This window comes from Glycine soja, chromosome 2 (assembly GCF_004193775.1).
Source record: "Glycine soja cultivar W05 chromosome 2, ASM419377v2, whole genome shotgun sequence".
Lineage (NCBI taxonomy): Eukaryota > Viridiplantae > Streptophyta > Magnoliopsida > Fabales > Fabaceae > Glycine > Glycine soja.
The window spans coordinates 41021007-41046569 of NC_041003.1; the positions used below are offsets into that span (position 1 = coordinate 41021007).

Sequence of the window (25563 nt, forward strand, 5' to 3'; positions counted from 1 at the left end):
AAATATTGTAGATGCATTTCAATCAAATTTTATTATATATTTAAATAAACAATATAAAAATTAATAATGTAAAGTAATTATATTCAATTTTTATAAATATAAAAAATAAATAATTTAAAAGATATATTTACAGTGTAAAATAAAAAAAAATTATCGTTTGCATGACTAAATAATTATTGTAGAAGTCATCAAATTTATAATGTATGATGATGATTTGTGATTAGTTAATTTATATTTGTTGGTGCATCATCAATTTCTCAAAAATAAATTATAATTATTATTTTCCAATAAATATGTTTTTTTAATGGTTTGATTAAGAAAATTGTTTCTAGAGAAATACAATTAATGTTACTATGGTTCTTAATAAAAATAAATAAATTTAAATTCACTAGGACACTATAAGAAACTACTTAGTTTGAAGAAATGCGAACACTGATTTAACTATTGGCCTTAGGAAAAGAGGCACCTGAGTCAATGCTGGTCAGAGACACACACCCCTCCCCAGCAAACTCTCACACACTCACACACAAACTCTGGCGTTTCGCCAAATCCCAAACGTTTCTCCTTTGGACACCATAAAAAGCACAGCCTCTCCAAACCTTCACCCTCTCTCTCCCTGCGCTACTGCGCCATGGACCAGCGCCACAGCCCCCAACCTCTCCCAGAGTCAGACACCCAAGGAAACGATTCTCACCCAAAAACGCAACTCACCAAGGAAACAGAACGAGTTGTGGAATCGCTGTCCGACGCCGAGTCGCGGCATGGCGAGTTACGGAGCTCCGACAAACCTTGTTCGGACTCCAATTTAGAAACCCTAGGCGCTGGTGTTACCTCTTCGGTTGAAACCCTTGCTGTGCAGCATCGGAGTGACGGTATTTATTTGGTTCAGTGTGTCTCCTTATATATATATATATATATATATATATATATATATATATATATATATATATATATATATGAAAATGAATATTTATTTTTTAAGTGAATTGTGTGTTGTTGATGTGACAGATTTGCAAGGGAGCTCTACTGCTCCGAATTCGGGTGGCAAAGCCGAAAGTAAGGTCAGAGGGCATTTGTCTTAGGATATATAATTGAATTTAATTATTTTGAATGGGATTTTAAATCTTGTTAAAGGGTTTCTATTAGCTCTGCTCTGATTAGGGGTTTTAGTATGTAGTGTGAGTGTAACCCGTTTAAAAAGTTTTGCTTAGTTTGCTTGTTCACTAGATATTTTTATCTCTGTTTTAAAGCACTTTGTGTTTTTGAGGGGAGTGTTTATTATAACTGAAATCTGAACTGCTTGAAAGGTAGATTGAAGTGTGGGTGTTCCTCTATTTTCTTTCTTTCACCTTCCTCTTTGTTTTATAGGTCTTCTAGATGATGATGGTCAGGTTAGTTTTGAATGAGTACAGATTTGGAATTAGAATGATTGCTTGCTTTTTACAATAAATCGTTCCAAATTGGGGTTTGAATTTATGAAACTTATTCTAGTCAAGACTTCTCAGGCCTCCTGATTCCACTTTTTATCCCATTAAAAAGTAGATGCTTAGAGGCTTCAACTTAAAAAAAGAGTTCAGACCTGCTGTTCAAAGTATAATGATAATGCATACCATAGAAGGAGCTTGAAACATAAAAATATATGATTGCTTGATGCTTGTCAAGATTCTTAGAATACTTTTCCTATCTCTGTGGTTTACACTTCATTTTAACATCGATATCTAATGTACTTAGGAAATGTCTATCTGATGGTGCATTTAGTACTAAAAAATCTACTGTCACAAACCAGTAGAGATAGAGGGTCCATTTGATTCACTAAATTTTAAACAACTGGACAGTGCAAAAGCATTTGTCCCATGTTTGTTTTAAATGATAATTGGAGAACAGGACTGGACAAAAGTTTACAAATTTATAACTTACTCCCACGGGACAACTTTTTGTCCAGTGGCTAATAAATAGAAATCTCTCAATTATCCTTCTCTCTCCCCTCTCACTTTCACACGTGCACACTCCACTTTGTAACAGTGATATTCGTGCGTGGTCTCTTTCACACGTTCAAGTTCCATTTATATCATGACAATAAATACAACTTGACCTTACTCAACAAATACCCAAGTGCCATGGAGGCCTGATGATTAAGCATGAAGTATCAATAGAAAAAAACTGAAAGGAGAAATTTTTTGTTGTAAAATAATTATGTGTCAATTCCGTCCAAAAATCTGATGTTTTGGAAATAAAATTAATTAGATCAGTGAAATGATGAAAAAGAAGGGGCTTTGAAGAAATGAAGCGAAAGGTGTTTGGCGGATCTCTTCAACTTTGTGTTGGAAACAGCGCTGGAGATCACAAACTGGCAAGACTCAAACTCGGGGGGGGGGGGGGGGGTGGCAAATTGGTGGATTTGCACTATGACAAGCCCACGAGGTCCAAGCTCATGCATGCTACACTTCCATCTCTTACTAGCCACTTTGAAAGTTCATATCATAAGTTGATATATAAACTAGTGAGCCATGGCTATCCTAGGCAATGGGGAACTTTGCCTTTTGTAATACCCAAAATTACAACACTTCATCCTTTTGTTTGTTCTGTTTTCTGGTGTCGTAATCTCCATGGTTGTTGAAATCTGATTTTGGTCCTGCAAATAATTTATGGAAACATAGTGAGATCAATAAAGGGCTATAGGTAGAGATCGTTGAGATCTGATTTTGATCCCGCATATTCTGATTTAATAAGTCTGTAATAATTATTATTAAAAAAGATATTTTGGTAAAAATAATGTTTATTTTATTTGTGATGTTCATTGTCCGTCAAACATAATCCTGGACAAAAAGTTGTTCTGTTACTTGATTACTTGTACTGTGTTGTACCTCAACACGTATCAAACACACCCATAAACCGAGATTCTCGAGCTTATGTCTAACTTTGAGCTTTTGGGAGAATTGATCCTTGACGTGCTATTAAAGCCTGCAGGACCAGGAGTTTGTCTGTGATGACCCATTTTTTCACAATTAAGTTGCATTTTAGTATGACTACCAGGTATGGTGGACGGTGGACCCATGTTTTGTATGGCAGGGCTTCACTCAACCAAGGGATTTTTTTGTTTTTTTGGGGGTGTGGACTTGGTCCTTGGCAAGAACCAGTAAGCTTGATTTTTGGAATTTGGCTTCCCATCCCAATTCAGCCAGGAGCATCGATGATGGGTCCAGAGTTGCATTTTGGTTTGTGTATCAATGTACAAGCATATGAACAGTTTAGATTATGCAATCTGGTATGAAAGTGCAACACAAAACTAATTTCCTTAAAATTGATAGTAAAAATTAACATCTTTTGTTCGAATTAAGCATCAGAAAGTTGCATGTTCTGTACATCCCCAATATTTTTGGCTTCTTTTGCACTAAAGTAGATCATTTCATGCTCAGGAGACAGTTGAATCTCCTGAAAAGGAAACTATTGAAAGAGGAGCAGTGCAGCCACTCCAAACTCAGACAGAAAATCGGCTTCAGGTGTCTGTGTGTTCAATTCCATTGTCTGATCTATCACCAACTTCTGTTACACAATCTTTATCAATTGTTTCTAGTCCAACCGTACAAAAACAGAAAATATCTACTCCAAAGGTCAATAACACACATGTGCCAGAAGTAGATAGGAAAAATCCTTCTGGTCGCAAAACGTTATCTGCTGTTTCTGTTGCAAGGACATCAGCATCTGACGGATACAACTGGCGGAAGTATGGTCAGAAGCAAGTGAAGAGTCCTACAGGTTCTCGAAGCTATTACAGGTGTACTCATTCAGACTGTTGTGCTAAGAAGATTGAATGCTGTGATGATTCAGGTCATGTGATAGAGATTGTTTATAAAAGTGAGCACAGTCATGATCCTCCGCGGAAGACTAATTCCATTAGGGAAAATAAGTTTCTGTCTTCCAGTGAACCTATTGTAGAAAACAGTGTACCGGAGCAGCCTGTCAGAGTTCTGAAGGATGCTGATCCATCCATTTCTTCAAAAGAATCTCTACAAGAAGCACCCTGCAGCAATGATAAGAAACGACAAAATACATCTAATATCAGTGGTAATGATAAAGTTATTTTGAAAGAGGAACATGTAAATGAGCCAGAGCCGAAAAAAAGGCAAGTTTGCATATGAACTCATACTTTATGGAAAAAAATTTAGACAATAAACCCATTTTATTGTGGCAGGCTATAATACTTAATGTTCTTTCCTTTAATTTGATAATCAGAATGAAGAAAGGTGACTTAACAGAAATGGATTCTCCAGTAAAACCTGGAAAAAAGCCCAAGTTCGTTGTACATGCAGCAGGGGATGTGGGGATATCTGGTGATGGTTACCGATGGCGCAAGTATGGGCAGAAAATGGTGAAAGGAAATCCACATCCCAGGTGCGTGCCTCTTTACTGCTTACTTTCTGTTTTCTTTTTTTTTTAATTTTTCCAGTCCTTAACATGTTTTTCATATTTTTGCCTTGACAAATTAGTATCCTTACACATTGTTGGTGAAAATCAAGTTGTAATTAGATTTAATCGGTGTCAAATTAAAAAAATAAACTGATAAAATTGTAGAATCTGATAAGAAATTACATGTTGGTTTATTTGCTTGTAAGCAGTTCAAAGACAATGATGCAATGGCAAATACATTATTTCTAGCTAGTGCCCTTTCTTTTTAACATTTGCTAGTTTTTAAAAATAATGCCCCTATATATATTATTATTAATTTCCCTTTTTCCATGGGAGTGCTAATTACTGAGTTTCATTAATAATTTCTTATTGTGTAGGTTTAAACTTGAACAAAAAACTCATAGTTGTATTTAGTGACCCAGGATAAAGGCAGTTGTATTCTGTGCATGTTTGTATTAGCCTAGTTTTTGTTTAGAATAACAGAATAAGAAAGTTGCTTAGAGATCTTTTAGATAGAAGTTATTTTTGTGGAAAATTAAGCCAAAACAAACATGGACTGAGTGTCAAATTAATAAATGAAACAGTTTCCAAAAATTATTATATCTAAAGCTGATGAATTGTGTTAAACTGAGAGTCTGTTTGGTAGAGAAGATGGAAATAGAAGGGAGATTTTTTAATTAAAGTAGAGTGTAGGAGGTGTGGGTCCCACATAATTTTCCCTCTATTTTCTCCTCTCCCATCCTATTTCTCTCCTACCAAACACACCATGAGACTTGTCTATCCCTTTCTTATGTTCCAAGAAATGCTGCATTCATCATGGTAGCATGTATTATTTAAAACTGAATTATTGGTTCTTCAAGAGAATATATATGGACTCTTGTTTATCAGTAATATCATTTCAGACTACCATATTTCTGTTGGTTCTCCGTTCGCTAAAGAAACCAAAGCTCATAATATGGAGTAATAACTAATAACTGGAATTGCTGTTATCTTCAGTGTTCAGTTGCAAGTTGTTGACAGAAAAATGTGTACATGGATAAAAGAAAACTGCATAAAGTGTCTAAATTAAAGATAACGTGAATTTGCTGATATATGTTAGAGGAGCTCTTTTGTGATCATTGGCACAAGTTTTGTTTGGAAATTGCATGTTGTTAGTCATTTACATAAATGTAGGTCTTGTTTTTAGGCGTACTGCCATATAACATAGTAAAACCAATTGTCAGAAATTCTAAATTAGTTGAATTTTATTGTATTGTTGTTGTACATCTTTTGAGTGTGGACTGTGGACTACATTATAGCAGAATTAACTTTTAGGTGGATTTTCCCCAAAATAAAATGTATTGGTGGATTTATCCAAAAAAAAAAGTAATGATTGGGTTTGTTAAAAAAAAAATAAAATTGGGAGTCTGTATTTTCCCATCTGTCATGGAATCAAACCTTTGATCACTTGTAAATAGTAAGTCAAAGTATGAGACTATGAGCCAAATACTGATTTTTTTCCCTTCATGAAGAATATCTTTAACAGCCAATCAGTCATTCTGGAAATTTTATTAACAGCTATGGTGAGATATTGGCAAAGCCTATTTATGAAGTTAGGTGTTTCTATCTGTATCTCCTATTAAGTCTGGGAATCTTACCTAACTTGGTCTGGAGTTTCAGACATTATGTATTGTGTTTTAGATGCATATTCTTCTCTCCTTGGTGCAACAAGTAATGAAAGAAGCATCTTATTTACATAGCTTAATGTATTTTCACTGGATTTTCTGTGCTCAAAATCAACAAGTGTCAGTAACTGGGACATACATGTGCATTTTATAGTCCAAAAACCATTTGGATGCAAATATTCTCTTAATTTTATTAATTTTTTTTATTTTTTAGTTTTTGCATACTTAGTTTGGGTTTGCATCATTTGCACTACGAATAACTATCGGTACATTCCTTCCAAATCAGGGAGGATGAGATTTCTTATCTTCTAAAGCAAAGATGTGTAGGTGGTGGTGTCGTCCTTTTGCTTCCTTGCTATGCTGAGAAGAGCTCTACTTTGTCTGGGCAAAATGGCAAGAACAGGTGTCCAAGTGATGAAGCAGCAATTCTGTAAAATAAAATTTGCTAGCCATTAGGGCTTGTTTGAAATTGTTTTTCTAATTTATTTTTAAAATTTGTTTTTGTCCTTGATTTCAAAACTTGCTTAGGTCCTTTTGGAATAAATTTTTCAAATAATAGACTGAAAAAATAATTTGGATGAACAATTTCTAAAGTATTTCTTTAAAAAAAAATTGTGCAGAATAACTTTGTAACGTTCATCTCCTAAAATCTTCATTACTTAGGTCCTTTTGAAATAATTTTTTAAAATAATAGACTGAAAAAATTGTTTGGATGAACAATTTCTGAAGTGTTTCTTAAAAAAGAACTGTGAAGAATAACTTTGTAACATTCATCTCCTAAAATCTTCGCCCCAGCATGCCTACAGCACTGGAACTGTGATGCTAGGCGCTGGCAGTTTGTCAGTGAGACTATGGTGGTGGTGCCATTGAAATGATGGTTGCAAGCTGGGGTGCATCCTCATGATTGAAAGTGACTGACATGAAATATAGGGTGAGTCATCATTGTTGTATGGAGAAATCCCAACCATTGAGAGCTCTGCAACTTACTCCAAGGGAAAAAAACATGTCAGCAGACATACTTGCGGAGAAGAGAAACACTCTTGGGAGAAGGAAGAGATTATGAATGCATGTTTTTTTACGTTCCACAAGTTTACCATTTTTTATAATGATACGACAATACAAATCACTTCTTTTAAAATTAAACAAAAACAATCAGATTGTTCTGGTGTTTTCCTTAGGAACAAGGAGCTAGTTTTAAAATATCCAAATAAAAGAAGTCAAACTTATTTTTCTGCTTGTTATTAGTTTTTTTCTGAAACAGTAACCAAACAGCTGCCCCCCTCCCCCCTCTTCTATATGGGATGTTGGCCTCCCCGTTTTTTGTTTTTTTTTAGTTTGGCCGTTGAAATTGTAATATATTTCTTTTCTTCTGATCAACTCATGAATTTTTCAGGAACTACTACAGATGCACTTCTGCTGGATGTCCTGTCAGAAAGCACATTGAGACCGCAGTAGATAACTCAGATGCCGTCATCATAACATACAAGGGTGTACATGACCATGACATGCCAGTCCCCAAGAAACGACATGGGCCACCAAGTGCTCCTCTTGTGGCTGCTGCAGCACCTGCCTCCATGAACAGTTTGCAGGTGAAGAAACCTGACTCCCCACAAAACAAGAAAATTTCTACTCAATGGTCAGTGGACACCGAAGGAGAACTGACCGGGGAAGCGCTAGAGCTTGGAGGTGAGAAAGCAATGGAGTCAGCTCGAACACTTCTGAGCATAGGTTTTGAAATTAAGCCTTGCTAAATTAATTGGCAGGTCTCTTGTAATTTCATTGCTCCCCATGTTTATCCTTTCTTGTTATTGTTTTTCTTCCCCCACGTAGGTTTGTAGTGGAACAGTTCGTGTGTATTTGCTAGTACACCGGTTCAACTTGTCTGAAACAGTTTGCTAGTAGTGGAACAGATATAGAATTGATTGGCATCATTTTATTCTCACGGTCATGGAGGCTAGCACGGCATTTTGGCATTATCATTTCCAGTTTTCCTACTCAAAAGTCTCAAATGATTCCATACAATGATTATGTCAGCAAATTACCCATACATGTTGGTCAATTCAACAAAGTGGGTGTTGCTAGGCAAAAAATTCACGCAATTTTGGGCGAGATTGATATGGTTATGTAAAATTCTTCTTGAAGTGATGATTTTAAGATTCTAATCATTGATATGATGAATAAAAGATTAAAATATATTTTTATCCTTTTAAATATATTAAATTTCAGTTTCAGTCCACGTGAAAAGATTTCATTGTTTTTTCTTTCTCACAAGATTATAATGTTATAATTTTTTGTTTAGAGCTAGGATTGGAGTGGATGAATCCGATGTTTCATGTCTGTCCACTAGAAAATTGGACATGTGAAGTTCCATATTAATTTTTTTCTTTTTTCTTTCTCTTTCTCCCGCACCTCCCACACCTCCACCATCAGCCAGATCGGAACCTCCTCGGCGAACACCCACCTCCGACACCACCAAACCAGCCAGATCCGCCCAATAAACATCATCTTTGTCCAGATGCTACCCAAAACTGTAAAAATTCTTGAGGGTTTCCTAGACTATCAATTATAGAAAACCAACCGGATCTTGAAATTTATGGTTCTCACAAAACAATCAATAAAGAATAATAGATAATTATGTGTACCTTTCTCCATAGGATATTCTCTCTGGTGCACTTTGATTTCCTTGAAAATAAGAGAAATAGGATTTCACTTCCTTTGGCCTTTCTTTTATGTCTCTCTCCGTTCGTGATGGCTATGGGTGAGAAAAGAGCACTTTCTGGTCAGGAAGGGGACCTTATTTCACATTAGTGGGTATTAAGCCCCTTTTATAACCACTACTCCCATCAAGTAGCAGTTAATCTAGAAACTTCTCCTATTAAGCCCAATTACAATTTAGCCTTTAATTGTTAATTATTTATTTATTAGTCCCTACTAAGTCATATGCCTCTCACATGAGACATTAATTCTAACATTCTCCCACTTGGCTCATGTGACATTAATAAACATTATGGACTAAATAAATAAATAGATTAACTAACATAATGCGCATTAAAAATTGACTAAATTGTTTTACACATTGGGTACATCATAATTTCATGATTAAGAATAGGAACCAATTCGAGTCATGGCGGTTGTACATCATCTAATCGACATAGTCCCTTCCATGTACTACAAATTAGTCTTCTCCTTAATATGACCATTAGTTAGGAGTGCATAATTGGTCCAACATAATGTCTTCATTCAAGACAAAACCTGTTAACATTACTTTAACACAAACATGCATGCAAACATAGAGAACAGGTAATCAGAAACATATCATAATTGAGCTCAGAGTGTCAGCAAAATTACATAAGGTAAATTACACTTAATGATCATCAATAACAATAATGCCCATACTTTCAACATGTTCTATAAATGTCTTGGGCGGTAATCCCTTTGTCAAAGGGTCAGCTATCATAAGCTTTGTGTTAATATGTTCTATTGACACTCTTTGTTTCTGAACTTCTTCTTTCACGGCAAAGTACTTCAATTCCATATGCTTAGCACCCGTAGAGTACTTGTCGTTCTTAGAAAAGAATACTGCTGCAGAGTTATCACAATACATTTTCAGCGGCCTAGCAATACTGTCGACAATTCCAAGCCCTGAAATAAAGTTCCGCAGCCAATTAGCCTGAATTGTAGCCTCAAAACATGCTACAAATTCAGCTTCCATGGTGGATGCAGCAACAACTGATTGTTTTGCACTCTTCCATGATATTGCTCCTCCGGCTAAGAGAAATACAAAGCCAAGAGTGGATTTTCTTGTATCCACACATCCAGCAAAGTCTGAGTCTGAATATCCAATCACCTCTAGGTGATCAGACCTCTTATATGTAAGCATGTGGTCTTTTGTTCCCTGTAAGTATCTCAGAACTTTCTTTGCAGCTTTCCAATGTTCCATTCCTGGATTACTTTGATATCTTCCCAACATTCCGGTTGCAAAGCTTATATCTGGTCGAGTGCAGGTCTGAGCATACATAATACTCCCAACAACTGATGCATACGGAATTGCTTCCATTTGCTTCCGTTCCAGATCATTTTTAGGACATTGTGCGAGACTAAATTTGTCTCCTTTCTGAATTGAAACGGGAGATGCTGAGCACTTTTCCATCCTAAATCTCTCTAGTACTTTATTGATATATGCCTTTTGAGACAAGCCTAACAATCCTTGTGATCTATTTCGGAATATTTCTATCCCTATCACATAGCTTGTCTCACCCATATCCTTCATTTCAAAGTTACTAGAAAGAAACTTCTTAGTCTCATGAAGAAGACCAAGATCATTAGTTGCAAGCAATATATCATCAACATACAGGACTAGAAACATAACCTTACTCCCACTGACCTTCAGATATACACACCGATCAACAGTGTTTTCCTTAAATCCAAAGGAAACAATGGTATCATTAAATTTCAAATACCATTGGCGGGAAGCTTGCTTAAGACCGTATATTGATTTCTTTAATTTGCACACCATGTGTTCCTTCCCTTCAACTGAGAATCCCATTGGTTGGTCCATATAAACATCCTCCTCTAAATCTCCATTCAAAAAGGCAGTTTTCACATCCATCTGATGTAGCTCCAAGTCATAATGGGCTACTAATGCCATGATAATCCTGAAAGAATCCTTTCGTGAGACTGGTGAAAACGTCTCTTTATAATCAATGCCATCTTTCTGAGTAAATCCCTTAGCAACAAGTCTAGCCTTGTAACGTTCAAGGTTGCCATGAGAGTCACGTTTAGTCTTGAAGACCCACTTACAACCAACTCTCTTACAACCCTTTGGTAATTCTACAAGGTCCCAAACATAAATATGTTCCATGGAATCTATCTCTTCTTTCATGGCATTTAACCACTTCTCAGAATTATCACAACTTATAGCTTGTGAAAATGAAACTGGATCATTATCATTAATGCTTAAGTTTGTTTCTGTTTCATGTAAGTATACCACATAGTCATTCGAAATAGCTGGTCTTCTTTCTCTTTGAGACTTCCTTAATGCTACTTCCTGTGGTTCTTCCATAATGGGTTCATTATGTATCATGGGCTCATCATTGTGTTGTACTTCTTCATTATTGTTTGTAGCAGTAACTGAAGTAGTAATCACCTTACTGCTAGAGGCAAAAGCTAAAGGGACTTGCACTCTAACTTCTTTAATTTCCACTTCTCGTGGAACTGTACTCCCACTGATTTCACCGTTTTCAATGAACCTTGCATTTCCAGTTTCGACAATTCTCGTACTATGATTAGGACAATAAAACATATACCCCTTTGACTTTTCTGGATAACCAATGAAATATCCACTGATTGTTCTTGCATCCAATTTTCTTTCTTGCGGATTGTAAATTCTTATTTCTGCCTGGCAACCCCAAACGTGCAGGTGCCTCATACTAGGTGTCCTATTTGTCCACAGTTCAAAAGGTGTCTTTGGAACTGCCTTACTAGGAACCCTATTTAACAAATACATGGCAGTTTTCAAAGCATACATCCACAAAGATACGGGCAAGGTTGAATTGATTAACATACTCCTAACCATATCCATTAAAGTTCTGTTACGCCTTTCTGATACACCATTTTGTTGTGGCGTACCAGGCATTGTGTATTGCGCACAAATGCCTCGTTTTTGAAGGAGCTTAGCAAATGGACATGGATGTTGCCCAGTTTCATCATATCTTCCGTAATACTCACCACCTCTATCAGATCTAATAATTTTCACCTTTCTGTCTAATTGTCTTTCTACTTCATTCAAGTAAATTTCCAAAGCATTCACTGCCTGAGATTTCTCATGCAGTAAGTAGACATAACCATAACGTGAATAATCATCAATAAAGGTGATAAAGTATCTTTCCCTTCCGAAAGAACTAATATCAAAAGGTCCACAAATATCTGTATGCACAATTTCAAGAAGCTGAGTGCTTCTTGTGGCTCCTTTCTTTGTGTGTTTTGTTTGTTTTCCCTTGATACAATCCACACAAATATTTAGATCCGTAAAATCTAGATCAGGAAGAATTTCATTCTTTATTAATCTTTCTATCCTCTCTCTAGAAATGTGACCTAAACGTTTATGCCACAAGAAAGCAGATCGTTCATTCACTAAACTACGTTTAGTGCCAACATTATGATGCAGAGTTAAAACGGTTTCAACATACAAACCATCCAATTTCAATTTATATAAACCATCACAAAGAACACCAGTACCAATGAGATGATTATACTTAAATAAACTGAAACATCCATTACCAAAATTAAAAGAGTATCCAGTAATATCAAGTTTAGATAATGAAACCAAATTCCTAGATAAACTAGGTACATAAAGAGTTTCCAGTAAATCTAAATGATGTCCAGTGTCGAGTTTTAAACGATAAGTCCCGACCGCTTCCACTGGAGCTTTCACTCTATTCCCCATGAAAACAAACTTCTCATTTGGGCTTATGGTCTGGATTGTAAGGAATCCCTGCATAGTATTAGAAACATGAGTTGTACATCCAGAATCAATCCACCATGTATTATGGGGAACTTCAGTTAAGTTTGATTCAAAACATACAAGAGCATTGAGCTCACCTTTCTTTTCGAACCAAGACTTACGCTTTGGGCAATCTTTCTGGAAGTGTCCAGATTTTCCACAAAAATGACAATTATTGTTCTTTGATGCTTTCTTCTGGATTTGCACAGGACCGTCCTTGATCTTTAATGGTCCTTTGCCTTTATCATGTTTCTTTACAAATTTTTTTCCAGCTCCTTGATTCCCTCGGTGGCTTACATAATGGATTGAGTGACTTCCTTGATTCTTAAGCCTCGTTTCTTCCTGAACTAACATACTGTGCAATTCATGCACATTCCATTTATCTTTCATGGTATTATAGCTCATTTGAAACGGGCCATACTCAGACGGTAATGAGTTTAGAATAAACTGAACAAGGAAGTTCTCATTCACAGCCATTCCCAAGGTCTTAAGTCTTGCTGCAATGTTTATCATCTCAATGACATGTTCATGCATAGTACGTGAACCATCAAACTTCATGGTGGTTAGTGTACTCATTAATGTCCCAGCAAGAGACTTATCAGCTGTTTGAGAGCGCTCTCCCACTAACCCCATAAACTCTTTAGCACTATCGGTTTTAGGGAGAGCTGTCTTAATACTGTTTGCAACAGTCATTCTCATGAACATTAGGCTGAGTCTGTTAGATCTTTCCCAAGCTTTATAATGAGCTTTCTGTTCATTGCTACTAGCATCAGTAATAGTAGCAGGCTTCTCTTCCAATATAGCAAGGTCAAGATCCAAAACACCGAGATGAAATTGGACTTGCTCATTCCAATCAGAGAAGTTAAGCCCATTAAAAATTGGTACAGATGATACATGAGAATTCAATGAGTTGGGAACAGGTACTGCATAATAAAACTTCACATAAGCATTTTGGTACATGAAACACAAGTCATACATATAATTTACTCAGATAAAAATCAATGTATATTGATGTTCTCCTTTGGGTGACACACCAACACACAACATACAAACATGATGATGCTAATAAAATTTTAACATTATTTGACAATTAAATATGCACCAATTAGTAGTATCTATTTCCTTTGGGTATATAAATAAAACTAATGATACACACAAATCGCCTACAATAATATTCATTAATTATAAGAACAACTAATCAACCTTTGGGCGATCCATAAATGCCTTATAACAATGAATTTCAATTACCCATAAGCCAACAATCATATAATTTAACATCCATTATTCTATGAGTAATTGAAATAATTATTAATTTGGAATTAAATAACCTTACAAATTTGGTCACTTTGGTGACTAACAAATTTAACATACATTTAATTCCAACCAAATATATATGACCTGCACATACTTATTGCTATTAACAATTCATAGCCATTCCATTAATTTCATTCTAGGCCATAAAATAATATTTGCATTTATTTGTGTTTTACATTCTAACACGTTCAAGCAAATATATAGTATATACATATATTTTACTGCTACCAATAATTGTAAAACATTCACATTAATTTAATTATAGAACATAAACTTTCAATCCTTTAATCATGTTTAATGATCATTTTTTGAGAGAAAAAAAAAATAGGCAAGTGGGATTGTAAATAGCAGAAAGGGGTTTGCAAATAGAAATTCGAAAAGGAATCCAAACCCAACGTACATAGCAGCACCACTTTTCACAAAACTAAAATTAGCACGTACATGGCAGCAGCATTTTTCACAAAACTGAAATTAGCACGTACCTACGTGCAGCTTTTGAAAAAGGATAATATTTGCATTTTCCAAAACGTAATTGGAATTAAAACTTTCTATAAAGTGGTACGTAATTGCCCAATTTTATTATTATTATAATATATGATTGTCATCTTTGATCTTAAATAAAAGGCACGAATTTGCAGTTCGTGATTAAAGTGTCACTTTTGGCTTTCTTTCCCAAAATATAATTTCCAAAAATTCTATCACTTTCATGGCTTTCCTTCTCATGAAATTTTATATATCTAGAATTTCATACTTTGCAGCGGAAAATATAATTAACACGAAAGGCACGTTATCAAAACATGTAATTGAAAATACATGTAACATAAATTAAAAATCCCTAAATTTCATAATTAGGGTTTATGCATAATTGGGAGAAATTAAATCATTCTTGGAGAATCATAAATTTCATAACACATGCTCTGATACCACATGTAAAAAATTCTTGAGGGTTTTCTAGACTATCAATTATAGAAAACCAACCGGATCTTGAAATTTATGGTTCTCACAAAACAATCAATAAAGAATAATAGATAATTATGTGTACCTTTCTCCATAGGATCTTCTCTCTGGTGCACTTTGATTTCCTTGAAAATGAGAGAAATAGGATTTCACTTCCTTTGGCCTTTCTTTTATGTCTCTCTCCGTTCGTGATGGCTATGGGTGAGAAAAGAGCACTTTCTGGTCAGGGGACTTTATTTCACATTAGTGGGTATTAAGCCCCTTTTATAACCACTACTCCCATCAAGTAGCAGTTAATCTAGAAACTTCTCCTATTAAGCCCAATTACAATTTAGCCCTTAATTGTTAATTATTTATTTATTAGTCCCTACTAAGTCATATGCCTCTCACATGAGACATTAATTCTAACAAAAACACCCAAATCCGAGCCTCCACCAAACACGGCGTGCCACCTTCGCGTCCCCTCTTCCATGGGTGATTCGCTTCTGCCGCCACCAACCACGGCTACCACGCCTACAAGACCCCCTTCCCCGAGATTTTCTAGCACAATTTCGATCTCGGTGGTGGAATCGACCTCGTCCAAATCTTCCTCTTCTTCCATGGCTTCCTTTCCTCCCTTCCCTCTTCTATAACATCTGTCTCCGAAAATGAGTTGTCACATAACGGAAGCCTTAGCGAACCTCCCAACAAGGCGTCTTCTCCGCCACCTCAAGAGTAATTTCTTCTTCTCTGGATTTAGTTTTGGTTAGCTTAATTGTTTTAATTGGCGAATATGTTTTTTTTTCTTTTCCCTTTGCATCCAATTAGAAAGATGTGGTCAATTGGAAAAGTTCTGTCGTGGGTTGTAATTTTGGCTAATTGGATTAAAGTTTTTTAATGGATGTGTTGGTGGGTTATTGTATCAGTGTTTTGGTTTAATTGTGTTTATTAATTGAATTATCTGCTGGAGCAACTAGATGAACCAAGTAAAGGTGCATATGGTACACGTAGGAATGAGGCCTTGTGGAATCAGATTGTCAAACCTCCTGATATTTCTTTTGATGCAGTTACGAACTACCACTCCCAATGGCAAGCAGCACGCACAACAACAGGCTCGAACCAAACACCACCAGCACTAGACCAAGTTATAAAATGGAGTCCTCCACCTCAAAACTACATCAAGTGCAATCTCAATGCGGCAGGGATCACGGACTGACCATAGAACCATATTAGCTATCCGCTCTTTAGGTTGGACAGTAAGGGTGGGAGAAGGGCAATCACGCCTTCTTAAAAACCAGTATTCTTAAGAGCAAAGAGTCGGGCGAAAAAAAAGGGACAGGGAAGATCCTTTGACACCACAAGAATCCTTAGTTAGAACGGGATTCCAACTCAGCACCTTTTTGAGATTTTGAGAAGAGCAACTCTTTGGAGATTACAATACAATGAAAGTTGCGAGTTGTGTTGGGGGGAGTTATTCTCTAATTTGGTCTTGGAGTCTGTTTCCGGGATAGCCTGGAGAGTTTGTAGCAGCAAAGACAACTTGATTTTACGGCATTCCATCAGTTTTAGAAGCATAAACGTGGACACTATATCAAGCAATTCAGTCATCCATTCAATTGCAACTCAACAATGTGATTTTTGAAATAGACTCAAAGATGATAGCAGACAATTTAAATAAACAGATTTCATCTCATGCTTATTTATCAGAAGCATCTCTCATAAGAAAAAAGTTGTGATAGTTTAAAATTGATTCCAAACTCAAGTGTGAGTTTTGTAAGACGGCAAACTAATCATGTTGCTGACACTTTAGCCGGAGTTCACGATTTCATGCTGGCAGACAGTTCTTTGATACCATTCCCACTTGTATTCATGTTTTACTCATGAATGAAATACCATAACTTAATGTTTCTTCAAAAATAAAAATTGAATTATCTAGGTTTGATGGGGAGAAAGGACAATTAAGAAGCTTAGTTGTTGAAGGCCCTAACTAGATCATGATTCCAATGGTTTGCTCTTTGGAATCATGACTTACAAGGTTTGCAGCAGTGTTGTGAAAATCTATCTCATCGAGGCATTGGATTAGATGTCAAATATGTGGGTCATTTATGGGTATCGCTAATCTATATTTCAATATTACATAAGTATTTATTATTATAATTTATTTTGTTGGATATTATCATTGAATCATTAAGAAAATTCTTGTTATCTTTTATGATTAAGTACAAAAATTATCAAATGGTCATCAGTAAGTATGATGAAGATGTATAAAATACATAAATATTAAATCATATCAAAATAATAACTATTAGTTATTATATATTTTTATCAAGATCAAAATAATATTATATGAGCATATTATACGCTAGTATTCAATAATTGGATATTAATAGTTTAACATATTTTAGGAATTGTAGAAAAATATGTAAAAAAAAGTAATTGAAAAAAAAATTAAAAAATGATCGATTGGGTCAAACCGGACCAATTCAATTTGGGTCATCGCTTTTTGTCAAACTCAATCAGATCAAACTAAGTTAATTTGAGTCAATCGCATTTCTGGTCCAATGGTTTAATCAAATCAGCCAGACCACCAATTCTTTGTCAAATTGATTCAACCGGTCATCGGTCCAATTTTTGCAACTATGATTTGTAGGATTTTGTTGCAACAATCTCTTTCTTTTCATTGGTTTATTTCTTGTATTATGGTTGGTGATTCTTTTTTATTGAATCTTTGATTGAAATGTGATTTTTGAATTAGGGGGTGAAGGTTCATTGTGAGATTTTTATGTAGATTCATTTTAGGGAAGATGGGTTTTTATTTTCGATTTGGCTGATTGGATTTTAGAATCTAATTCTTGTATTTTTTATGCAATCTATGAGGATTTTTAATCGTCACAAATTATATTCTTGTATTTTTATTTTTTGTCATGATTTGTGACGATTTTTAGTTGCTACAAATTGTATTTAAATTTTAAAATAAAAAAGAATGACACATAGGTTCAGACATAACTAAACCTAGTTTCGAAAAAAAATAACACATTATAATTTTTTGGAGACGAAAAGTGGAATTTTCTTTTTTTGCAAAGACCAAAATCAAACTTCGATATATTTACATAAACAAAAACCACATTTTAGTCTAAATAAAAAAAACAATTAGCAACACACTCATTTAATATACTACTCTTTATAATTAGTTAAAATTTATTGAAAATAATAAATGAGTGACACTAATTAAATAAAATGTAAAACTTATAAAATTTTGTAATTTTTAATAAATAAGTATTTGAAAGAGTGTGTTGTTAGATTTTTGAGATTTATCTGATACGATCAATTAGTGTGTTTTCTTCATATACTTGTGGTAAAAGATTTTGTTGACCAAGAAGAACGAGAAATGGTTTAAATCTGGATGGTTACTTAGATGCGCTTAAATTATAGCTTGTAAACTATGGTTTAGCCTAACGAGAAAATGTTACTTAAATTATGGTTTGGAATTTAAAATTACGCTCAATTTTGACTTAAATGTGTTTTTGCTAAACATGCTATTTGTAAATGAAAAATAGTTTCCAGTCTCCAAAATATGGTTCAGGGCATTTGAATTACAATCTAAACTTGCACTCAACCCCTTAAGCTTTCCTCATCCAATCTAATCTTTCTACATTCGCACAAGTCCTATTTCATCTACTGAACTTAGAAAATCAGCTTGCCGAAATTGTATTTTATTACTAGTTTTTTTAGTCTCTACTTGCAAAGCAAACTATACTTACTTTTTCTTTAATGTTTTGGTGAATATTGTGGTTGATTGTCCTTGTAGTTGGTATATGGTGGTTGATAATACAAAAGTCGGTTACTGCATATGATATTGCTTATAAATTATACAGGTATCTACAGTGAAATTACAACTAATTTGACTTGGAAAGACTAAACATAAAAGTAAGACTTGTGATTGTTTTCTCTATTCACATTTCCTTTACTTGGAGTGTCAACAAACACATTCTGCATATAGTAAATGATTTATGGAGTTACCTCCTTCTAATTTTGATGGGAAAAAATCAACTTGATTTAAGGTTGAAGTTATGTTTTTCTTAATTGCAAATAGTAAAAGAGGATAAGTTTGAGATATAAATACTCGCCACTAATCTAACAAGATTGATTTAAGTCTCAACTTTCACAAAAGAGAAAAAATTGAAGTGCAGTTCACAGAATTTGTATTCCACCGGACAATAAATTTTCCATTTGTAATATTAGACCGTTGGATTGTGCTTAAATTTGGCGAGCTTGGTGTATATTACCATTACTAGACCTAATATTGCTTATATTGTGCATGTAATTAGTCAGTTTATTGATTCTTCTACTACAATTCATTGGGCCATTGTTCTTTGTATCCTTGGCTATCTATCTTTTGGGCACTCAACTTCAAAGCTTTCTGTTTTTCTCATCTTCCTTGGAATTGCGTGCTTATACTAATGTAGATTGGGGGTGTTGATTCCATTCATCCTAAGTCTACCACAAAGCTTTGCATGCTTTGGGAGGATTATCTTATTTATGGCAAGAGTAAGAAGCAAATAATTATATTTAGATCTTTTACAGAAGTTGAGTACTGAATCATGACATCTACTATTGTAAAAATAATTTTGATAAGATGATTATTTGAATATACGAATGTTTCACTCTTTACACTAATTCATATGTATTGTGATAATATAAGTGTCATACAAATCATCCTTATGGATACACAAAACATATTGAGATTGATTGTCAAATTACTTTCTTCAAAGGACCATTACTTTACCTTTTGTTTCTTTTTCTATGCAAATTGTTGATTTGTTTACAAAATTACATTCTATTGATTATTTCCATTTCTTAACCACTAAACTTTTGATGCTTCCTATTGATGCATGCATCTTGAGTTAGAGGAAATATGTTAAATAAAATATATTTTTGTTATTTCACTTGTTTATAAGGATAGTTCAATCTTATTATTTGTTAGTTTTATATTTCTCTCTCTTTTCACTCCTATACTTGCATTTTGATGAATAGAATTGAACATCTTCCTCTCTCATTTGCACTCTATTCTTCTTCCTTTTTGTCTAAATATTTGCATTGTTAAAAATAATCTTAAAATATAAAAGGTCGAAAAGTGTAACTATTTTTGTTCCGTGCTTACTGATATGCTAAACAAAAAATTCGAATAAAAGGGTTTTTAGTTTTTACAACCAACAATGACACAAACAATTATTTAAACAATAAAAAAGAAAAAAAATCGTCATTTCTTCTTGTTTAAACAATAAAAAAGAAAAAACATAATATTTCTTTCTATGTATACCTTTGTTTTTTTTTCCTATCGTTACACTTATCTTATTTTCTTATGAGGAATTTTTGTTGTAATTTAAAATAGTTACCTAGTTAACTCAAACAATCAAGGATTCGTATGAAAAGAAAACTCTAACTTAGTTCATTCAACTCAAAATTATTAACCCATAACTTGTTCCTAATGAGCCAAGTAATCCAGAATTAACATTCCTAAACCTTAATCCTTTGTAACCGACAAAATAAAAGTACAAAAATTGAATTTGATGGTTAACTATAACTTTTAAAACTCATTATTCTTGATATTTTTAACCTCGTGTTATTCTTGATATAAATACTAACGAGGTAATAATCTTAGAAATAATATTTCTCTCTCATTTTTTAGCTCGAAATATTCCTCAACCAAGAATTGGGACTACTTCTTCTGATATCTTAAAATACTAAAATTTATAAGAGATCCGCTTTTTCTAACAAATGTTTTCCATATGCATGATCTTGAAACCCAACCATTATATATATGTTTTACATGTGCATGAACTTTAAATTCAATCCTTAATGGTGCAAAAATTCATATACTAATCTCTTAAAGATACTAAAATTTATATGAGATCAATTTCTTCTAATAGATGTTTTACACATGCATGAACTTGAAATACAACCCTTAATTATATACTTAAGAGATGAAGTTATCTGTGAATCATTTTTTAATCCATATTTTTATTAGATTATCTTATCATTAACTGTTCTCTAAACTACTCACTACACTTATTATTTTTTTAGACTCTAATATCAAATTAATTATATTAAATTATTAAAAAAATGATTAAAAACTAAAATTTAATATTTTACAAAAAAAAAGTTTGAAAAGTGGTATGTCTCTCTTCCCACTGGTTAGAAATATAAAAAAAAGTTGATAAAAGATTTTTACATTTAAAAAGCTATTTCACATTTATTTAAAATATTTAATATAGTGATTTTTTTATTCTTACCACTTTTATACTTTTTAATATTAAAAAAATATTGCTAACCTAATTAGTTAGAGTCAATAAATGAATCTATTTGAAAGAATAAAATACAGTACCATATTTTTTTAATTCTAACCAGACTTGACTTTAAATAATTTCGTTTTCTAAAGGACTTGCGTCACTTACTCAAGAGGCGTTCTTTCTTTCTCTTCTCATTCTCTCACTTCATCTCATCTCCTACATTTTTTTTGTATCATCGTTTGTTTTGATCAAATCTCTCTCTCTCTCTCTCTCTCTCTCTCTCTCTCTCTCTCTCCAATCTTCAACGTTTCTGTTATTCTCATTCCCAAACCTAACCCCTTTTCCCGGAAAATTTCTTTGCTATTTTTCTGGGAAAGAAAAAAAAAAGGAAAGAAAATAAAAGAAGCATGAATTCAGCTGAGGAATGCGTGTAAGCGAGGTTGCAGTGCTGAGAGCAACCTCCTTCTCCATAATGCAGAATGCAATTTCAACATTTGGAGACTCTTTCAGCCTCATTTCCAAACCCTCAACTCTGACACAGTGCAACTAAGCTTAAACCCTAGCTTTGCTCAAAAGGGTCAACAACTTGATCCTGTTGTGTCAGCAGCTCCCATCCCCAGCTTCAACCTTTCTGGGTTTTGAGCTTATTTGGGAATCTGGGTCTCAGAGAGAATGCCGTTTTGGTGTCCCAATGCCTCTCAAATTGCAGGCTTTGGACGTGGTTTAAGTGATACCGAGTTCAGTGCATATTTGAGGTGAAAATTTGAGATCTGTTTAGAAACCCACATCACTGCACACCAGGTGTTCGCCAAAAGTTTCGCAATGGTCAAGTTTTCTTTTGTATCTTAAGCTTCCAAGAGTGGTGTTTCTGTGAGTTTTCTTTCTGGGTAGTTGATGGATAGTTAGAAGAAAAAAAGACACAATTCTCTGAAGGGGCAACTGGTGAAGTAACAAACAAAAAAGGAAATTGAACCAAAAAAATTGTGTTAATGTCAGGTCCCAGATTGAGGTCTATGAATGTTGGTGACTCAGAGGCTGCAAGGCCTGTGTTTGGACCAGCTGGGAACAAGACGGGGCCATTGAGTTCTCGGAAACCAGCTTCAAAGCCACTGAGGAAAGCTGAGAAATTGTACAACGAGGCCAAAGAGAAGAAGTCCTATGAAGTGTCTACGGTTGTTGCTTCTCCTCAGTCATATTCTGCGAGTGTTCTGCGCCGGCACGAGCAGTTGCTGCATTGTAATTTGTCTCTCAATGCTTCGTGTTCGTCTGATGCATCCACTGACTCGTTTCATAGCCGGGCTTCTACCGGAAGATTGACTCGGTCTAATAGCTTGGGGTGTACAAGGAAGCGCTCTGTGTCAAAGCCTAGAAGTGTTGCTTCTGATGGTGTGTTGGAATCTCCTCCTCATGGCTCACAATCCAAGAAGAGGTGTGCTTGGATCACTCCCAATACTGGTTCGTGTTCTTCTCCATCTTCTTTCACTTTCTCCTAATTTATACTTAGAAGACTTGTTATGCTGTGATGTAAGTTGGTTTTACTATAAGCCTTTTGAGTTTTGACAGATAGTTTCTGTTGTCTGGTCTTGTTGGTGCTCATATTGATGTAGTTGAATTGTGTGATTCTCACTTGGTTTCAGTATGTATTTCAGTTCTTGAAGTTTGAGATTTTCCTACTATAAAAATTGATTGTATAGCTCCGTTTAATGTCATTGTATTCTTTCAGATATAAATTAATGTGAAATGAGAGTGAAGGCGGCTTTGTCAATTTAAGATATTTGAGTTCTTTTCATTTGCTTGAAATGTAATACAACATGCATGTGTTTGTATTTGAAGCCAGTGTAATAGAACATGCAACGAATATATGGTGTTTTTTTTGGGTGAATTTTAGTTGATATTTTTCAACTATTAAAGTCAAAATCGGGAATCCTAAGTGAATGTATGGTATGAACCAGATATAGGTTGATAGTGGTGAAGATGAATGTACGCAAGCCACACCTTTCTTGGAAATTCATCTATAATTCTTGTTTTGAGTTTTAAGTTCTGAACTAAATTGGCTTTTTTCAAAGTTCTATTTCCTAACTAAGTTTACCTATCAATATTATTAGAACCATGTTATGCTACCTTCCATGACAAAGAATGGGGAGTTCCAGTACACGATGACAAGTAAGTGATCCACAAAAGTTAATCTTGTTATAATGGCTGGAAAAGGAATATGTCTTTTGCTGTTATATTTTGCTTGACACTCTTTATCTTGTGTAGGAAACTATTTGAGCTTCTTGTTCTTTCTAGTGCACTGTCTGAACTCACTTGGCCAGCTATTCTAAGCAAGAGGCACATTTTAGGGTATTACCTCTATAGATTTCTAAATTTATTTATTTTTTAGAATTATTATCCATTCGTAGCCTCAAACTCGTACCAGTTGGCTGCTACCTCTGCTGTAGTCCATTATTTGCTTTGACTGTTCACATTATTTTTGTTAACAAAGTTCATTGCAGGGAAGTTTTTGCGGACTTTGATCCAGTTGCTATCTCAAAATTTAATGAGAAAAAGATAATGGCACCGGGATCCACTGCAAGCTCCTTACTTTCTGACCTTAAATTGCGTGCTATAATCGAGAATGCACGTCAAATATCAAAGGTATATTAGTTTTCTCATGACTTTTGCTACCTTCATTATGGAATATGCAAACTCTTTGGTTGATCATCATTACTTGTTGATTGTTGGACCATTCAAAGACAAGATTACAGCCTTGGTGTTATTTCACTGTCATATCCTAAATTCATTGTTCTGTATTGGGTGTCCCTGGATTTAATAACATGTCCAGGGAACAACTGATCTAGGTGGTACTTCGTACTTCCTTATTGCTGATCTATGAATTAAGAGGAATATTGGGGTCCCTTTGTGTTTATCCTTATTAGGATATGCTAGTTAGGAAAATAATCATATACCTAATATTTTTCAAGTTTGGAAGCCTTTATTTTTTAAAAATTAATAGCTTTATTTTCTGCCTTGATCTTTGGGGGAAATACCTAAAAAGAAAATCAAGTCTGACATTTTGTTCAAACTGCATCAGTATTTGACAAAATAGGGAGACACTTGAACATAAATGCCAGATTTAAAAACAATTGGGGCAAACAGGATATTTCAATTTTGTTTTGATAATTAACACATTTTATTCTCTTTTTAAAAAAGATTGGAGTTGCCTTGGGATCTGTTGAGTTTTCTTCAAAATCAATTAAAGAACTTTATATTTTCTTCCCATTTTCCCCCCACATTGATCGATTGAATGACTTCAAATTGGTGTTTAATGGTCATTTGGTCAGGTAGGTTAGGTAATAAAGGTAATTGGGTTGTGGTCCTGACCCTTATTCAATTTGTATGACCCCATATGGGACAAACCATGATAGTAATCCGCTGTACAGCCTGAGCTTCTTTTATTCTAATTTGCAACGATGATATGCAACCTAATTATTTTTATTCTTTAACCAGCCAGCATGCTTAGCTGGTATGTCCCAAGTCACCTATCAGTCTTGATACTTTTCCAAACATAAAACACTACAATACCCTTTTTTCACTGAACTGCCATAATTGCAGTTTGCACAATTTGCACCATGGTTATGATTACCATTGCAACTAACTTTTTGCAGGTTTTACTGATGCCAGGTCATAGAAGAGTTTGGGTCATTTGACAAGTATATTTGGAGTTTTGTGAACCATAAGCCTATAATTAGCAGATTCCGATATCCTCGACAGGTTCCTGTAAAAACACCAAAAGCTGATGTTATTAGCAAAGACCTGGTGAGAAGAGGTTTCCGAGGCGTGGGCCCTACAGTCATATACTCCTTCATGCAGGTTGTGGGGTTAACAAATGACCACCTCATCAGTTGCTTCAGATTCCAAGATTGTATGGCTGTTGCAGAAGGGAAGGAAGAGAATGCCGTCAAGGATGATGCTCAACAAAAGGAGGGTGATCATGTGGAGTCTGATCTGTCCATTGCCATCGACAATTTGAGTTTATCCTCAGAGTGAATGACTGATGACTCAACAATTGTCTTGGCTGATATAGATCCTGGCTCTATTTGCAGTTCATCTAGTAGACCAATTCATACTACTTAGGCCTTAGATTGAGTCATGATGGAGGAGAACTTGTGTACCCATCTCATGAAATCCCGGAAACTGAAAGCATAGTTAGTTGAATTAAATCAATTGAGTACCTAACTACCCATGCTGTTGTATGTGGCTTCTTGAGGGAGGCCTAGCAAATTGTTGTACAATTTTTTGTACAGTAAAAAATGTCGGTGATTAGAAATATCTTTTATTATATTAAGCCAGTGGCAGCAGGTGATAGATATAACCTTGCTCTTTGTTACCGTCTCATTCTGATTATAGTTACACTCGTTATGCATGCATTGTGTTGGTTAGCTAGCTAGAGTTTGAACTGATTGATGAG

General features: G+C 34.7%; 3 protein-coding genes and 1 long non-coding RNA gene across 4 annotated transcripts; 3 read left to right on the forward strand and 1 right to left on the reverse strand.

Annotated features, from left to right (window-relative positions):
• Positions 1-426: 426 nt before the first annotated feature.
• On the forward strand, positions 427-8019 carry LOC114394391 (probable WRKY transcription factor 32). Its single transcript, XM_028355969.1, has 5 exons — positions 427-872; positions 1009-1061; positions 3417-4123; positions 4234-4392; positions 7465-8019. The coding sequence occupies exons 1-5, from the start codon at positions 632-634 to the stop codon at positions 7820-7822; spliced, it is 1518 nt and encodes a 505-aa protein (XP_028211770.1). The 5' UTR covers positions 427-631; the 3' UTR covers positions 7823-8019.
• Positions 8020-8329: 310 nt separating this feature from the next.
• LOC114394412 lies at positions 8330-15478 on the reverse strand. The gene is made up of 2 exons (XM_028355987.1): positions 15259-15478; positions 8330-8599 (listed from the first exon to the last, which is right to left on the reverse strand). The coding sequence occupies exons 1-2, from the start codon at positions 15443-15445 to the stop codon at positions 8415-8417; spliced, it is 372 nt and encodes a 123-aa protein (XP_028211788.1). The 5' UTR covers positions 15446-15478; the 3' UTR covers positions 8330-8414.
• LOC114394423 lies at positions 15424-16740 on the forward strand. The gene is made up of 2 exons (XR_003662771.1): positions 15424-15558; positions 15891-16740. It is a non-coding gene; the product is annotated as an uncharacterized LOC114394423 (long non-coding RNA).
• Positions 16741-21281: 4541 nt separating this feature from the next.
• Positions 21282-25477, forward strand: LOC114394430 (probable GMP synthase [glutamine-hydrolyzing]). Its single transcript, XM_028356005.1, has 5 exons — positions 21282-22568; positions 23219-23276; positions 23373-23456; positions 23609-23750; positions 24777-25477. The coding sequence occupies exons 1-5, from the start codon at positions 22103-22105 to the stop codon at positions 25140-25142; spliced, it is 1116 nt and encodes a 371-aa protein (XP_028211806.1). The 5' UTR covers positions 21282-22102; the 3' UTR covers positions 25143-25477.
• Positions 25478-25563: the final 86 nt, after the last annotated feature.

Excerpts from the sequence above, each read along its gene's own strand:
- LOC114394391 (XM_028355969.1), top strand. The coding sequence starts at position 632 with ATGGACCAGCGCCACAGCCCCCAACCTCTCCCAGAGTCAGACACCCAA. Across the intron at positions 1,062-3,416 it reads GTGGCAAAGCCGAAAGTAAG|GAGACAGTTGAATCTCCTGA; the intron begins GTCAGAGGGCAT and ends TTTCATGCTCAG. Across the intron at positions 4,124-4,233 it reads GAGCCAGAGCCGAAAAAAAG|AATGAAGAAAGGTGACTTAA; the intron begins GCAAGTTTGCAT and ends TTTGATAATCAG.
- LOC114394412 (XM_028355987.1), bottom strand. The coding sequence starts at position 15,445 with ATGGAAGAAGAGGAAGATTTGGACGAGGTCGATTCCACCACCGAGATC. Across the intron at positions 8,600-15,258 it reads TGGAGGCTCGGATTTGGGTG|TTTTGGGTAGCATCTGGACA; the intron begins TTTTTGTTAGAA and ends GAATTTTTACAG.
- LOC114394430 (XM_028356005.1), top strand. The coding sequence starts at position 22,103 with ATGTCAGGTCCCAGATTGAGGTCTATGAATGTTGGTGACTCAGAGGCT. Across the intron at positions 22,569-23,218 it reads TTGGATCACTCCCAATACTG|AACCATGTTATGCTACCTTC; the intron begins GTTCGTGTTCTT and ends CAATATTATTAG. Across the intron at positions 23,457-23,608 it reads AGCAAGAGGCACATTTTAGG|GGAAGTTTTTGCGGACTTTG; the intron begins GTATTACCTCTA and ends AGTTCATTGCAG.